Source organism: Heterodontus francisci, unplaced genomic scaffold, assembly GCF_036365525.1.
Source record: "Heterodontus francisci isolate sHetFra1 unplaced genomic scaffold, sHetFra1.hap1 HAP1_SCAFFOLD_813, whole genome shotgun sequence".
Lineage (NCBI taxonomy): Eukaryota > Metazoa > Chordata > Chondrichthyes > Heterodontiformes > Heterodontidae > Heterodontus > Heterodontus francisci.
In genome coordinates, this window is record NW_027141019.1 from 375107 (window position 1) to 390000 (window position 14894).

At 59.7% G+C, this 14894-nt stretch overlaps 1 protein-coding gene across 1 annotated transcript in view; it reads right to left on the reverse strand.

The window, feature by feature from the left end:
- LOC137361843 (solute carrier family 22 member 17-like) overlaps window positions 1-12057 on the reverse strand; it is a gene marked incomplete at its 5' end in the record, with an annotated part of 358561 nt that extends 346504 nt beyond the window's left edge. Inside the window, 2 exons of the mRNA XM_068026446.1 lie at window positions 11607-11792; window positions 11860-12057. Of these exons, the coding sequence (XP_067882547.1) occupies window positions 11607-11792; window positions 11860-12057 (384 nt within the window). The remainder of the gene's footprint in view (window positions 1-11606; window positions 11793-11859) is intronic.
- Window positions 12058-14894: the final 2837 nt, after the last annotated feature.

The window sequence follows — 14894 nt, forward strand, 5'->3', positions numbered from 1 at the left end:
ACTGAGGGAGTGGGGGGGTCAGTACTGAGGGAGTTAGGGGGGTCAGTACTGAGGGAGTGAGGGGATCAGTACTGAGGGAGTGCGTGGGGGTCAGTACTGAGGGAGTGCGTGGGGGTCAGTACTGAGGGAGTGAGGGGGGTCACTACTGAGGAGTGGGGGGGTGTCAGTACTGAGGGAGTGGGGGGGTCAGTACTGAGGGAGTGAGGGGGACAGTACTGAGGGAGTGAGGGGGTCAGTACTCAGGGAGTGAGGGGGTCAGTACTGACGGAGTGAAGGGGTCAGTACTGAGGGAGTGGGGGGGTCATTACTGAGGGAGTGGGGGGGTCAGTACTGAGGGAATGGGGGGGTCAGTACTGAGGGAGTGGGGGGGTCAGTACTGAGGGAGTCTGGGGGGGGGGGGGGTCAGTACTGAGGGAATGGGGGGGGTCAGTACTCAGGGAGTGGGGGGGGTCAGTTCTGAGGGAGTGGGGGGGTCAGTACTGAGGGATTGGGGGGGTCAGTACTGAGGGAGTGGGGGGGGGGTCAGTTCTGAGGGAGTGGGGGGTCAGTACTGAGGGAGTGAGGGGGTCAGTACTGAGGGAGTGAGGGGGACAGTACTGAGTGAGTGAGGGGGTCAGTACTGAGGGAGTGAGGGGGTCAGTACTGAGGGAGTGGGGGGGGGTCAGTACTGAGGGAGTGGGGGGGGACAGCACTGAGGGAGTGAGGGGGTCAGTACTGAGGGAGTGGGGGGGGGGTCAGTACTGAGGGAGTGGGGGGGTCAGTACTGAGGGAATGGGGGGGGTCAGTACTCAGGGAGTGGGGGGGGGTCAGTTCTGAGGGAGTGGGGGGGTCAGTACTGAGGGATTGGGGGGGTCAGTACTGAGGGAGTGGGGGGGGGTCAGTTCTGAGGGAGTGGGGGGTCAGTACTGAGGGAGTGAGGGGGGTCAGTACTGAGGGAGTGAGGGGGACAGTACTGAGTGAGTGAGGGGGTCAGTACTGAGGGAGTGAGGGGGTCAGTACTGAGGGAGTGGGGGGGGTCAGTACTGAGGGAGTGGGGGGGGACAGCACTGAGGGAGTGAGGGGGTCAGTACTGAGGGAGTGGGGGGGGGGGTCAGTACTGAGGGAGTGGGGGGGGTCAGTACTGAGGGAATGGGGGGGTCAGTACTGAGGGAATGGGGGCTCAGTACTGAGGGAGTGGGGGGGTCAGTACTGAGGGAGTGGGGGGGGTCAGTACTCAGGGAGTGGGGGGGGTCAGTACTCAGGGAGTGAGGGGGTCAGTACTGAGGGAGTGGGGGGGTCAGTACTGAGGCAGTTAGGGGGGTCAGTACTGAGGGAGTGGGGGGGGTCAGTACTGCGGGAGTGGGGGGGGGTCAGTACTGCGGGAGTGGGGGGGTCAGTACTGAGGGAGGGGGGGGGTCAGTACTCATGGAGTGAGGGGGTCAGTACTGAGGGAGTGGGGGGGTCAGTACTGAGGGAGTTAGGGGGGTCAGTACTGAGGGAGTGAGGGGATCAGTACTGAGGGAGTGCGTGGGGGTCAGTACTGAGGGAGTGCGTGGGGGTCAGTACTGAGGGAGTGAGGGGGGTCACTACTGAGGAGTGGGGGGGGTCAGTACTGAGGGAGTGGGGGGGTCAGTACTGAGGGAGTGAGGGGGACAGTACTGAGGGAGTGAGGGGGTCAGTACTCAGGGAGTGAGGGGGTCAGTACTCAGGGAGTGAGGGGGTCAGTACTGACGGAGTGAAGGGGTCAGTACTGAGGGAGTGGGGGGGTCATTACTGAGGGAGTGGGGGGGTCAGTACTGAGGGAATGGGGGGGTCAGTACTGAGGGAGTGGGGGGGTCAGTACTGAGGGAGTCTGGGGGGGGGGGGGGTCAGTACTGAGGGAATGGGGGGGGTCAGTACTCAGGGAGTGGGGGGGGTCAGTTCTGAGGGAGTGGGGGGGTCAGTACTGAGGGATTGGGGGGGTCAGTACTGAGGGAGTGGGGGGGGGTCAGTTCTGAGGGAGTGGGGGGTCAGTACTGAGGGAGTGAGGGGGTCAGTACTGAGGGAGTGAGGGGGACAGTACTGAGTGAGTGAGGGGGTCAGTACTGAGGGAGTGAGGGGGTCAGTACTGAGGGAGTGGGGGGGTCATTACTGAGGGAGTGGGGGGGTTAGTACTGAGCGAGTGGGGGTGGTCAGTTCTGAGGGAGTGGGGGGGTCAGTACTGAGGGAGTGGGGGGGGGGTCAGTACTGAGGGAATGGGGGGGGTCAGTACTGAGGGAGTGGGGGGGGTCAGTTCTGAGGGAGTGCCGCACTGTCGGAGGCTCCGTACTGAGGGAGTGGGGGGGGTCAGTACTGAGGGAGTGGGGGGTCAGTACTGAGGGAGTCTGGGGGTCAGTACTGAGGGAATGGGGGGGACAGTACTGAGGGAGTGGGGGGGTCAGTACTGAGGGAGTCTGGGGGTCAGTACTGAGGGAGTGGGGGGGTCAGTACTCAGGGAATGGGGGGGGTCAGTACTGAGGGAGTGAGGGGGTCAGTACTGAGGGAGTGAGGGGGTCAGTACTGAGGGAGTGGGGGGGGTCAGTACTGAGGGAGTGAGGGGGTCAGTACTGAGGGAGTGGGGGGGGGGGGTCAGTACTGAGGGAGTGAGGGGGTCAGTACTGAGGGAGTGAGGGGGAGTCAGTACTGAGGGAGTGAGGGGGTCAGTACTCAGGGAGTGAGGGGGTCCGTACTGAGGGAGTGGGGGGGGTCAGTACTGAGGGAGTGAGGGGGTCAGTACCGAGGGAGTGGGGGGGGTCAGTACTGAGGGAATGGCAGGGTCAGTACTCAAGGAGTGAGGGGGTCAGTACTGAGGGAGTCTGGGGGTCAGTACTGAGGGAGTGGGGGGGTCAGTATTGAGGGAGTGAGGGGGTCAGTACTGAGGGAGTGGGGGGGTCAGTACTGAGGGAGTGAGGGGGTCAGTACTGAGGGAGTGAGGGGGACAGTACTGAGTGAGTGAGGGGGTCAGTACTGAGGGAGTGAGGGGGTCAGTACTGAGGGAGTGGGGGGGTCATTACTGAGGGAGTGGGGTGGTTAGTACTGAGGGAGTGGGGGGGGGTCAGTTCTGAGGGAGTCTGGGGGTCAGTACTGAGGGAATGGGGGGGGGTCAGTACTGAGGGAGTTGGGGGGGGTCAGTACTGAGGGAGTGCCGCACTGTCGGAGGCTCGGTACTGAGGGAGTGGGGGGGGGTCAGTACTGAGGGAGTGGGGGGGTCAGTACTGAGGGAATGGGGGGGGGTCAGTACTGAGGGAGTGGGGGGGGTCAGTACTGAGGGAGTGCCGCACTGTCGGAGGCTCGGTACTGAGGAAGTGGGGGGGGTCAGTACTGAGGGAGTGGGGGGGGTCAGTACTGAGGGAGTCTGGGGGTCAGTACTGAGGGAGTGGGGGGGTCAGTACTGAGGGAATGGGGGGGGTCAGTACTGAGGGAGTGAGGGGGTCAGTACTGAGGGAGTGGGGGGGGGGGTCAGTACTGAGGGAGTGAGGGGGTCAGTACTGAGGGAGTGGGGGGGTCAGTACTGAGGGAGTGAGGGGGTCAGTACTGAGGGAGTGAGGGGGAGTCAGTACTGAGGGAGTGAGGGGGTCAGTACTGAGGGAGTGAGGGGGTCAGTACTCAGGGAGTGAGGGGGTCAGTACTCAGGGAGTGAGGGGGTCCGTACTGAGGGAGTGGGGGGGGTCAGTACTGAGGGAGTGAGGGGGTCAGTACCGAGGGAGTGGGGGGGGTCAGTACTGAGGGAATGGGGGGGTCAGTACTCAAGGAGTGAGGGGGTCAGTACTGAGGGAGTCTGGGGGTCAGTACTGAGGGAGTGGGGGGGTCAGTACTGAGGGAGTGAGGGGGTCAGTACTGAGGGAGTGGGGGGGTCAGTACTGAGGGAGTGAGGGGGTCAGTACTGAGGGAGTGGGGGGGAGTCAGTACTGAGGGAGTGGGGGGGGGTCAGTACTGAGGGAGTGAGGGGGACAGTACTGAGGGAGTGAGGGGGTCAGGACTGAGGGAGTGGGGGGGGTCAGTACTCAGGGAGTGAGGGGGACAGTACTGAGGGAGTGAGGGGGTCAGTACTGAGGAGTGGGGGGTCAGTACTGAGGGAATGGGGGGGACAGTACTGAGGGAGTGAGGGGGTCAGTACTGAGGGAGTGGGGGGGTCAGTACTCAGGGACTGGGGGGACAGTACTGAGGGAGTGAGGGGGACAGTACTGAGTGAGGGGGTCAGTACTGAGGGAGTGGGGGTCAGTACTGAGGGAGTGGGGGGGTCAGTACTGAGGGAGTGGGGGAGGTCAGCACTGAGGGAGTGAGGGGGTCAGTACTGAGGGAGTGGGGGGGTCAGTACTGAGGGAGTGGGGGGGGTCAGTACTGAGGGAGTGAGGGGGTCAGTACTGAGGGAGTGGGGGGGTCAGTACTGAGGGAGTGGGGGGGTCAGTACTGAGGGAGTGAGGGGGTCAGTACTGAGGGAGTGAGGGGGTCAGTACTGAGGGAGTGGGGGGTCAGTACTGAGGGAGTGGGGGGGGTCAGTACTGAGGGAGTGGGGGGTCAGTACTGAGGGAGTGGGGGGGTCAGTACTGAGGGAGTGGGGGGGTCAGTACTGAGGAAGTGGGGGGGGGGTCAGTACTGAGGAGTGGGGGGGTCAGTACTGAGGGAGTGGGGGGGTCAGTACTCAGGGAAGTGGGGGGGTCAGTACTGAGGGAGTGGGGGGGTCAGTACTGAGGGAGTGGGGGGGGTCAGTACTGAGGGAAGTGGGGGGGTCAGTACTCGAGGAGTGAGGGGGTCAGTACTGAGGGAGTGAGGGGGTCAGTACTGAGGGAGTGGGGGGGTCAGTACTGAGGGAGCGAGGGGGTCAGTACTGAGGAGTGAGGGGGTCAGTACTGAGGGAGTGAGGGGGACAGTACTGAGTGAGTGAGGGGGGTCAGTACTGAGGGAGTGAGGGGGTCAGTACTGAGGGAGTGAGGGGGGTTCAGTACTGAGGGAGTGGGGGGGGTCAGTTCTGAGGGAGTCTGGGGGTCAGTACTGAGGGAATGGGGGGGGTCAGTACTGAGGGAGTGGGGGGGGTCAGTACTGAGGGATTGGGGAGGTCAGTACTGAGGGAATGGGGGGGTCAGTACTGAGGGAGTGGGGGGGGGGTCAGTACTGAGGGGAGTGCGCACTGTCGGAGGCTCGGTACTGAGGGAGTGGGGGGGGTCAGTACTGAGGGAGTCTGGGGGTCAGTACTGAGGGAGTGGGGGGGTCAGTACTGAGGGAATGGGGGGGTCAGTACTGAGGGAATGGGGGGGACAGTACTGAGGGAGTCTGGGGGTCAGTACTGAGGGAGTGGGGGGGTCAGTACTCAGGGAATGGGGGGGGTCAGTACTGAGGGAGTGAGGGGGTCAGTACTGAGGGAGTGGGGGGGGGTTCAGTACTGAGGGAGTGAGGGGGTCAGTACTGAGGGAGTGGGGGGGGGTCAGTACTGAGGGAGTGAGGGGGGTCAGTACTGAGGGAGTGAGGGGGAGTCAGTACTGAGGGAGTGAGGGGGTCAGTACTGAGGGAGTGGGGGGGTCAGTACTCAGGGAATGGGGGGGGGTCAGTACTCAGGGAGTGAGGGGGGTCAGTACTCAGGGAGTGAGGAGGACAGTACTGAGGGAGTGAGGGGGTCAGTACTGAGGGAGTGGGGGGGTCAGTACTCAGGGAGTGAGGGGGACAGTACTGAGGGAGTGAGGGGGACAGTACTGAGGGAGTGAGGGGGTCAGTACTGAGGGAGTGGGGGGGTCAGTACTGAGGGAGTGGGGGGGTCAGTACTGAGGGAGTGGGGGGGGGGGGGTCAGCACTGAGGGAGTGAGGGGGTCAGCACTGAGGGAGTGGGGGGGTCAGTACTGAGGGAGTGGGGGGGGTCAGTACTGAGGGAGTGAGGGGGTCAGTACTGAGGGAGTGGGGGGGTCAGTACTGAGGGAGTGGGGGGGTCAGTACTGAGGGAGTGGGGGGGGGTCAGTACTGAGGGAGTGAGGGGGTCAGTACTGAGGGAGTGGGGGGTCAGTACTGAGGGAGTGGGGGGGTCAGTACTGAGGGAGTGAGGGGGGTCAGTACTGAGGGAGTGGGGGGGGTCAGTACTGAGGGAGTGGGGGGGTCAGTACTGAGGGAGTGAGGGGGTCAGTACTGAGGGAGTGGGGGGGGTCAGTACTGAGGGAGTGGGGGGGGGGGGTCAGTACTGAGGGAGTGAGGGGGGTCAGTACTGAGGGAGTGGGGGGGGTCAGTACTCAGGGAGTGAGGGGGTCAGTACTGAGGGAGTGAGGTGGTCAGTACTGAGGGAGTGGGGGGGTCAGTACTGAGGGAGTGCGGGGGGGGGTCAGTACTGAGAGAGTGAGGGGGTCAGTACTGAGGGAGTGGGGGGGGGGTCAGTACTGAGGGAGTGAGGGGGGTCAGTACTGAGGGAGTGAGGGGGGTCAGTACTCAGGGAGTGAGGGGGGTCAGTACTGAGGGAGTGAGGGGGTCAGTACTGAGGGAGTGGGGGGGTCAGTACTGAGGGAGTGTGGGGCAGTACTGAGGGAGTGGGGGGTCAGTACTGAGGGAGTGGGGGGTCAGTACTGAGGGAGTGGGGGGGTCAGTACTGAGGGAGTGGGGGGGGGTCAGTACTGAGGGAGTGGGGGGGGGTCAGTACTGAGGGAGTGAGGGGGGGGTCAGTACTGAGGGAGTGGGGGGGTCAGTACTCAGGGAATGGTGGGGGGTCAGAACTGAGGGAGTGGGGGAGGGGTCAGTACTGAGGGAATGGGGGGGGGTCAGTACTGAGGGAGTGAGGGGGTCAGTACTGAGGGAGTGAGGGGGTCAGTACTGAGGGAGTGGGGGGGGGGTCAGTACTGAGGGAGTGAGGGGGGGGGTCAGTACTGAGGGAGTGGGGGGGGTCAGTACTCAGGGAGTGAGGGGGTCAGTACTGAGGGAGTGAGGTGGTCAGTACTGAGGGAGTGGGGGGGTCAGTACTGAGGGAGTGCGGGGGGGGGTCAGTACTGAGAGAGTGAGGGGGTCAGTACTGAGGGAGTGGTGGGGGGTCAGTACTGAGGGAGTGAGGGGGGTCAGTACTGAGGGAGTGAGGGGGGTCAGTACTCAGGGAGTGAGGGGGGTCAGTACTGAGGGAGTGAGGGGGTCAGTACTGAGGGAGTGGGGGGTCAGTACTGAGGGAGTGTGGGGGTCAGTACTGAGGGAGTGGGGGGTCAGTACTGAGGGAGTGGGGGTCAGTACTGAGGGAGTGGGGGGGTCAGTACTGAGGGAGTGGGGGGGGGGTCAGTACTGAGGGAGTGGGGGGGGGGTCAGTACTGAGGGAGTGAGGGGGGGGGTCAGTACTGAGGGAGTGGGGGGGTCAGTACTCAGGGAATGGTGGGGGGTCAGAACTGAGGGAGTGGGGGGGGGTCAGTACTGAGGGAATGGGGGGGGGTCAGTACTGAGGGAGTGAGGGGTCAGTACTGAGGGAGTGAGGGGGTCAGTACTGAGGGAGTGGGGTGGGGGTCAGTACTGAGGAGTGGGGGGGGGTCAGTACTCAGGGAGTGAGGGGGTCAGTACTGAGGGAGTGGGGGGGGGTCAGTACTGAGGGAATGGGGGGGGTCAGTACTCAGGGAGTGAGGGGGTCAGTACTGAGGGAGTGAGGGGGTCAGTACTGAGGGAGTGGGGGGGGGGGTCAGTACTGAGGGAATGGGGGGGTCAGTACTGAGGGAGTGAGGGGGGTCAGTACTGAGGGAGTCTGGGGGGTCAGTACTGAGGGAGTGGGGGGGGGGGTCAGTACTGAGGGAATGGGGGGGTCAGTACTGAGGGAGTGAGGGAGTCAGTACTGAGGGAGTCTGGGGGTCAGTACTCAGGGAGTGAGGGGGTCAGTACTGAGGGAGTGGGGGGGGTCAGTACTGAGGGAGTGAGGGAGTCAGTACTGAGGGAGTCTGGGGGTCAGTACTCAGGGAGTGAGGGGGGGGGTCAGTACTGAGGGAGTGAGGGAGTCAGTACTGAGGGAGTGAGGGGGTCAGTACTGAGGGAGTGGGGGGGGTCAGTACTGAGGGAGTGAGGGGGTCAGTACTCAGGGAGTGAGGGGGTCAGTACTGAGGGAGTGAGGGGGTCAGTACTGAGGGAATGGGGGGGTCAGTACTGAGGGAATGGGGGGCTCAGTACTGAGGGAGTGGGGGGGTCAGTACTGAGGGAGTGGGGGGGGGTCAGTACTGAGGGAATGGGGAAGTCAGTACTGAGGGAGTGAGGGAGTCAGTACTGAGGGAGTCTGGGGGTCAGTACTGAGGGAGTGAGGGAGTCAGTACTGAGGGAGTCTGGGGGTCAGTACTGAGGGAGTGGGGGGGGGATCAGTACTGAGGGAATGGGGGGGGTCAGTACTGAGGGAGTGAGGGTGGTCAGTACTGAGGGAGTGAGGGGGTCAGTACTGAGGGAGTCTGGGGGTCAGTACTGAGGGAGTGGGGGGGGGGGTCAGTACTGAGGGAATGGGGGGGGTCAGTACTGAGGGAGTGAGGGAGTCAGTACTGAGGGAGTCTGGGGGTCAGTACTCAGGGAGTGAGGGGGGGGGTCAGTACTGAGGGAGTGGGGGGGGTCAGTACTGAGGGAGTGAGGGAGTCAGTACTGAGGGAGTCTGGGGGTCAGTACTGAGGGAGTGAGGGGGGGTCAGTACTGAGGGAGTGAGGGAGTCAGTACTGAGGGAGTGAGGGGGTCAGTACTGAGGGAGTGGGGGGGGGGTCAGTACTGAGGGAGTGAGTGGGTCAGTACTCAGGGAGTGAGGGGGTCAGTACTGAGGGAGTGAGGGGGTCAGTACTGAGGGAGTGGGGGGGGGTCAGTACTGAGGGAGTGGGGGGGGGGTCAGTACTGAGGGAGTGGGGAGGGGGTCAGTACTGAGGGAGTCTGGGGGTCAGTACTGAGGGAGTGAGGGGGTCAGTACTGAGGGAATGGGGGGTGTCAGTACTCAGGGAGTGAGGGGGTCAGTACTGAGGGAGTGAGGGGGTCAGTACTCAGGGAGTGAGGGGGTCAGTACTGACGGAGTGAAGGGGTCAGTACTCAGGGAGTGAGGGAGTCAGTACTGAGGGAGTGAGGGGGTCAGTACTGAGGGAGTGAGGGGGTCAGTACTGAGGGAGTGGGGGGGTCAGTACTGAGGGAGTGGGGGGGGGTCAGTACTGAGGGAGTGGGGAGGGGGTCAGTACTGAGGGAGTCTGGGGTCAGTACTGAGGGAGTGAGGGGGTCAGTACTGAGGGAATGGGGGGGTCAGTACTCAGGGAGTGAGGGGGTCAGTACTGAGGGAGTGAGGGGGTCAGTACTCAGGGAGTGAGGGGGTCAGTACTGACGGAGTGAAGGGGTCAGTACTGAGGGAGTGGGGGGGTCATTACTGAGGGTGTGGGGGGGTCAGTACTGAGGGAATGGGGGGGTCAGTACTGAGGGAATGGGGGGGTCAGTACTGAGGGAGTGAGGGAGTCAGTACTGAGGGAGTCTGGGGGTCAGTACTGAGGGAATGGGGGGGTCAGTACTCAGGGAGTGAGGGGGTCAGTACTGAGGGAGTGGAGGGGGGTCAGTACTGAGGGGAGTGAGTTGGTCAGTACTGAGGGAGTGAGGGGGTCAGTACTCAGGGAGTGAGGGGGTCAGTACTGACGGAGTGAAGGGGTCAGTACTGAGGGAGTGGGGGGGTCATTACTGAGGGTGTGGGGGGGTCAGTACTGAGGGAATGGGGGGGTCAGTACTGAGGGAATGGGGGGGTCAGTACTGAGGGAGTGAGGGAGTCAGTACTGAGGGAGTCTGGGGGTCAGTACTGAGGGAATGGGGGGTCAGTACTCAGGGAGTGAGGGGGTCAGTACTGAGGGAGTGGTGGGGGGTCAGTACTGAGGGAGTGGGGGGGGTCAGTACTGAGGGAATGGGGGGGTCAGTACTGAGGGAGTGAGGGGGTCAGTATCAGGGAGTGAGGGGGTCAGTACTGAGGGAGTGAGGGGGTCAGTACTGAGGAGTGAGGGGTCATACTGAGGATGGGGGGTCAGTACTGAGGGAATGGGGACTCAGTACTGAGGGAGTGGGGGGGTCAGTACTGAGGGAGTGGGGGGGGTCAGTACTGAGGGAATGGGGAAGTCAGTACTGAGGGAGTGAGGGAGTCAGTACTGAGGGAGTGAGGGAGTCAGTACTGAGGGAGTCTGGGGGTCAGTACTGAGGGAGTGAGGGGGTCAGTACTGAGGGAGTCTGGGGGTCAGTACTGAGGGAGTGGGGGGGGGTCAGTACTGAGGGAATGGGGGGGGTCAGTACTGAGGGAGTGAGGGAGTCAGTACTGAGGGAGTGAGGGAGTCAGTACTGAGGGAGTCTGGGGGTCAGTACTCAGGGAGTGAGGGGGGGGTCAGTACTGAGGGAGTGGGGGGGTCAGTACTGAGGGAGTGAGGGAGTCAGTACTGAGGGAGTCTGGGGGTCAGTACTCAGGGAGTGAGGGGGGGGTCAGTACTGAGGGAGTGAGGGGGTCAGTACTGAGGGAGTCTGGGGGTCAGTACTGAGGGAGTGGGGGGGGGGTCAGTACTGAGGGAATGGGGGGTCAGTACTGAGGGAGTGAGGGAGTCAGTACTGAGGGAGTGAGGGGAGTCAGTACTGAGGGAGTCTGGGGGTCAGTACTCAGGAGTGAGGGGGGGGTCAGTACTGAGGGAGTGAGGGAGTCAGTACTGAGGGAGTGGGGGGGGGGTCAGTACTGAGGGAGTGAGTGGGTCAGTACTCAGGGAGTGAGGGGGTCAGTACTGAGGGAGTGAGGGGGGTCAGTACTCAGGGAGTGAGGGAGTCAGTACTGAGGGAGTGAGGGGGGTCAGTACTGAGGGAGTGAGGGGGTCAGTACTGAGGGAGTGGGGGGGTCAGTACTGAGGGAGTGGGGGGGGTCAGTACTGAGGGAGTGGGGAGGGGGTCAGTACTGAGGGAGTCTGGGGGTCAGTACTGAGGGAGTGGGGGGGGTCAGTACTGAGGGAATGGGGGGGTCAGTACTCAGGGAGTGAGGGGGTCAGTACTGAGGGAGTGAGGGGGTCAGTACTCAGGGAGTGAGGGGGTCAGTACTGAGGGAGTGAGGGGGTCAGTACTGAGGGAATGGGGGGGTCAGTACTCAGGGAGTGAGGGGGTCAGTACTGAGGGAGTGAGGGGGTCAGTACTGAGGGAGTGAGGGGGTCAGTACTGAGGGAGTGAGGGGGGTCAGTACTCAGGGAGTGAGGGGGTCAGTACTCGGCCAAGGGGACACAGTGAACAGGGGAGGGGAGCAGAGCCAGTGGAGAAGCTGGGATTGTTCTCCTTGGAGCAGAGAAGGTGAAGAGGAGATTAAATGGAGGTGTTCAGCATGACGAGGGGTTTTGATGGAGTAAATGAGGAGAAACTGTTTCGAGGGGCAGGAGGGTGGGTAACCAGAGGGACACAGATTGAAGATAATGGGTAAAAGAACCAGAGGGGGAGATGAGGAGAAATGTTTTTACACAGTGAGTTGTTGTGATCTGGAAGGTTCTGTCTGAAAGGGCAGTGGAAGCAGATTCTATAGGAACGTTCAAGAGGGAATTGGGGAATTACTGGAAGGGGAAGAATTACAGGGATTAAGACTGGGTTCAGTTTGGAAGAGCTAGTAGAGGCAGGATGGGCTGAATGGCTGTCTGTTTTATTCAGTGATTTTAGTATGCATTAGATGATACCCCTACCTGAGTGACAATATTTGTCTGCAGTCCTTCGCCCTTGGAATACTCCCAGCCATCGGGGCAGTGCACTGTGCCCTGGTGTGTCCCATTGAGGTAGAGGTGGCAGGAGCTGTCCCCTTCCTCCTCCTCCCCCTCCTCGACCCACTCCTTGACCCCCTTGCTGGGCGCCAGTCCGCTCAGGGCCTGCTCCTGGGTGGCGTTATACAGGAGGGCGGGCAGCCCCCCGGGGTGCAGGGCGGCAGCGGTGTGGGGGCACCAGGGTGTAGAAGACGTCCGAGAGCAGGGCAAAGGTGGTCAGGGGCACGGGCAGACAGGTCAGGGCACAGAGGAGCTTCTGGTAGCGGCCAAAACCCCCGCCAGAATGGGCCGAGAGACCATCGTAGCCACGGCAGCCGTTGCCAGGGTCCAGCCCGGGCTGCGGGCTGGAGGGGAAGTCCCGGGAACCATCGCCCGCCTCAGGATAGGGCCAAGGCCCGAAGTGGGTCAGGGGTCAGGAGCGGGGTCCAGGCAAGGGGGAGGGACGACAGCAGAAAACACACGGCAACAAGATCCTGAGAAGAGAAGCAGAGAACGATTAACCTTTCAGTGGGGTTTCTTTAACATTCTGTCCATCCCTCTCTCCCCTCGAATGCTCCCTCCCTCACTCTCCATCCCCCTCATCCTCACCCTCCATCCCCCTGCCTCTTCCCTACTCCTTGGACAGTTACAGTACGGGGGTTAGATACAGAGTAAAGCTCCCTCTACACTGTCCACATCAAACACTCCCAGGACAGGTACAGTACGGGGTTAGATACAGAGTAAAGCTCCCTCTACACTGTCCCATCAAACACTCCCAGGACAGGTACAGTATGGGGTTAGATACAGAGTAAAGCTCCCTCTACACTGTCCCCATCAAACATTCCCGGGACAGGTACAGTACGGGGTTAGATACAGAGTAAAGCTCCCTCTACACTGTCCCCATCAAACACTCCCAGGACAGGTACAGCACGGGGTTAGATACAGAGTAAAGCTCCCTCTACACTGTCCCTATCGAACACTCCCAGGACAGATACAGCATGGGGTTAGATACAGAGTAAAGCTCCCTCTACACTGTCCCCATCAAACACTCCCAGGACAGGTACAGCACGGGGTTAGATACAGAGTAAAGCTCCCTCTACACTGTCCCTATCGAACACTCCCAGGACAGATACAGCATGGGGTTAGATACAGAGTAAAGCTCCCTCTACACTGTCCCCATCAAACACTCCCAGGACAGGTACAGTATGGGGGTTAGATACAGAGTAAAGCTCCCTCTACACTGTCCCCATCAAACACTCCCAGGACAGGTACAGTACGGGGGTTAGATACAGAGTAAAGCTCCCTCTACACTGTCCCCATCAAACACTCCCAGGACAGGTACAGTACGGGGGTTAGATACAGAGTAAAGCTCCCTCTACACTGTCCCCATCAAACACTCCCAGGACAGGTACAGTACGGGGTTAGATACAGAGTAAAGCTCCCTCTACACTGTCCCCATCAAACACTCCCAGGACAGATACAGCATGGGGTTAGATACAGAGTAAGCTCCCTCTACACTGTCCCCATCAAACACTCCCAGGACAGGTACAGTATGGGGGTTAGATACAGAGTAAAGCTCCCTCTACACTGTCCCCATCAAACACTCCCAGGACAGGTACAGTACGGGGGTTAGATACAGAGTAAAGCTCCCTCTGCACTGTCCCCCATCAAACACTCCCAGGACAGGTACAGTACGGGGGTTAGATACAGAGTAAAGCTCCCTCTACACTGTCCCTATCGAAGCCTCCCGATCTGTCAGTCACTGGAATATCCCGCTATCCTGGCTTTCCCTCCAGATTCCCGATCTGACAATCCTGCAGGATTTCTGCTTTTGCTTTGATACATTTCCCAACATTGGAATAAGCAGAAACTGAATCGGCTCCATCAGTTACAAAGTTATTACAGACTCTCTCTCTATCACACACTCTCACTCTCTCTCTATCACACTCTCTCTGTCTCTATCACACTCTCTCTCTATCACACACTCTCTCTCTATCACACACTCTCTGTCTCTCTCTATCACACACTCTCACTCTCTCTCTATCACACACTCTCTGTCTCTATCACACACTCTCTGTCTCTATCACACTCTCTCTCTCTATCACACACTCTCTGTCTCTCTCTATCACACACTCTCACTCTCTCTCTATCACACACTCTCACTCTCTCTCTATCACACTCTCTCTCTCTATCACACACTCTCACTCTCTCTCTATCACACACTCTCACTCTCTCTCTATCACACACTCTCACTCTCTCTCTATCACACACTCTCTCTCTATCACACTCTCTCTGTCTCTATCACACACTCTCTGTCTCTCTCTGTCTCTATCACACACTCTCTGTCTCTCTCTGTCTCTATCACACACTCTCACTCTCTCTCTATCACACTCTCTCTCTCTCTATCACACACTCTCTCTCTCTATCACACTCTCTCTGTCTCTCTCTGTCTCTATCACACACTCTCACTCTCTCTCTATCACACTCTGTCTCTATCACACTCTCTCTGTCTCTATCACACTCTCTCTGTCTCTCTCTGTCTCTATCACACACTCTCTGTCTCTCTCTGTCTCTATCACACACTCTCACTCTCTCTCTATCACACTCTCTCTCTCTATCACACTCTCTCTGTCTCTATCACACTCTCTCTGTCTCTCTCTGTCTCTATCACACTCTCTCTCTGTCTCTATCACACACTCTCTCTCTCTATCACACTCTCTCTCTCTCTCTCTGTCTCTATCACACACTCTCACTCTCTCTCTATCACACTCTCTCTGTCTCTATCACACTCTCTCTGTCTCTATCACACTCTCTCTGTCTCTCTCTGTCTCTATCACACACTCTCTGTCTCTCTCTGTCTCTATCACACTCTCTCTGTCTCTATCACACACTCTCTGTCTCTATCACACACTCTCTGTCTCTGTCTCTATCACACTCTCTCTCTATCACACTCTCTCTCACTTTCTGTCTCTATCACACACTGTCTCTATCACACACTGTCTCTATCACACACTCTGTCTCTCACACTCTCTCTCTCTCACACTCTCTCTCTCTCACACTCTCTCTGTCTATATCACATACTCTCTCACACTCTCTCTCACTTTCTGTCTCTATCACACACTGTCTCTCTCTCACACTCTGTCTATATCACATACTCTCTCACACTCTCTCTCACTTTCTGTCTCTATCACACACTGTCTCTCTCTCACACTCTCTCTCTCACACTCTGTCTAT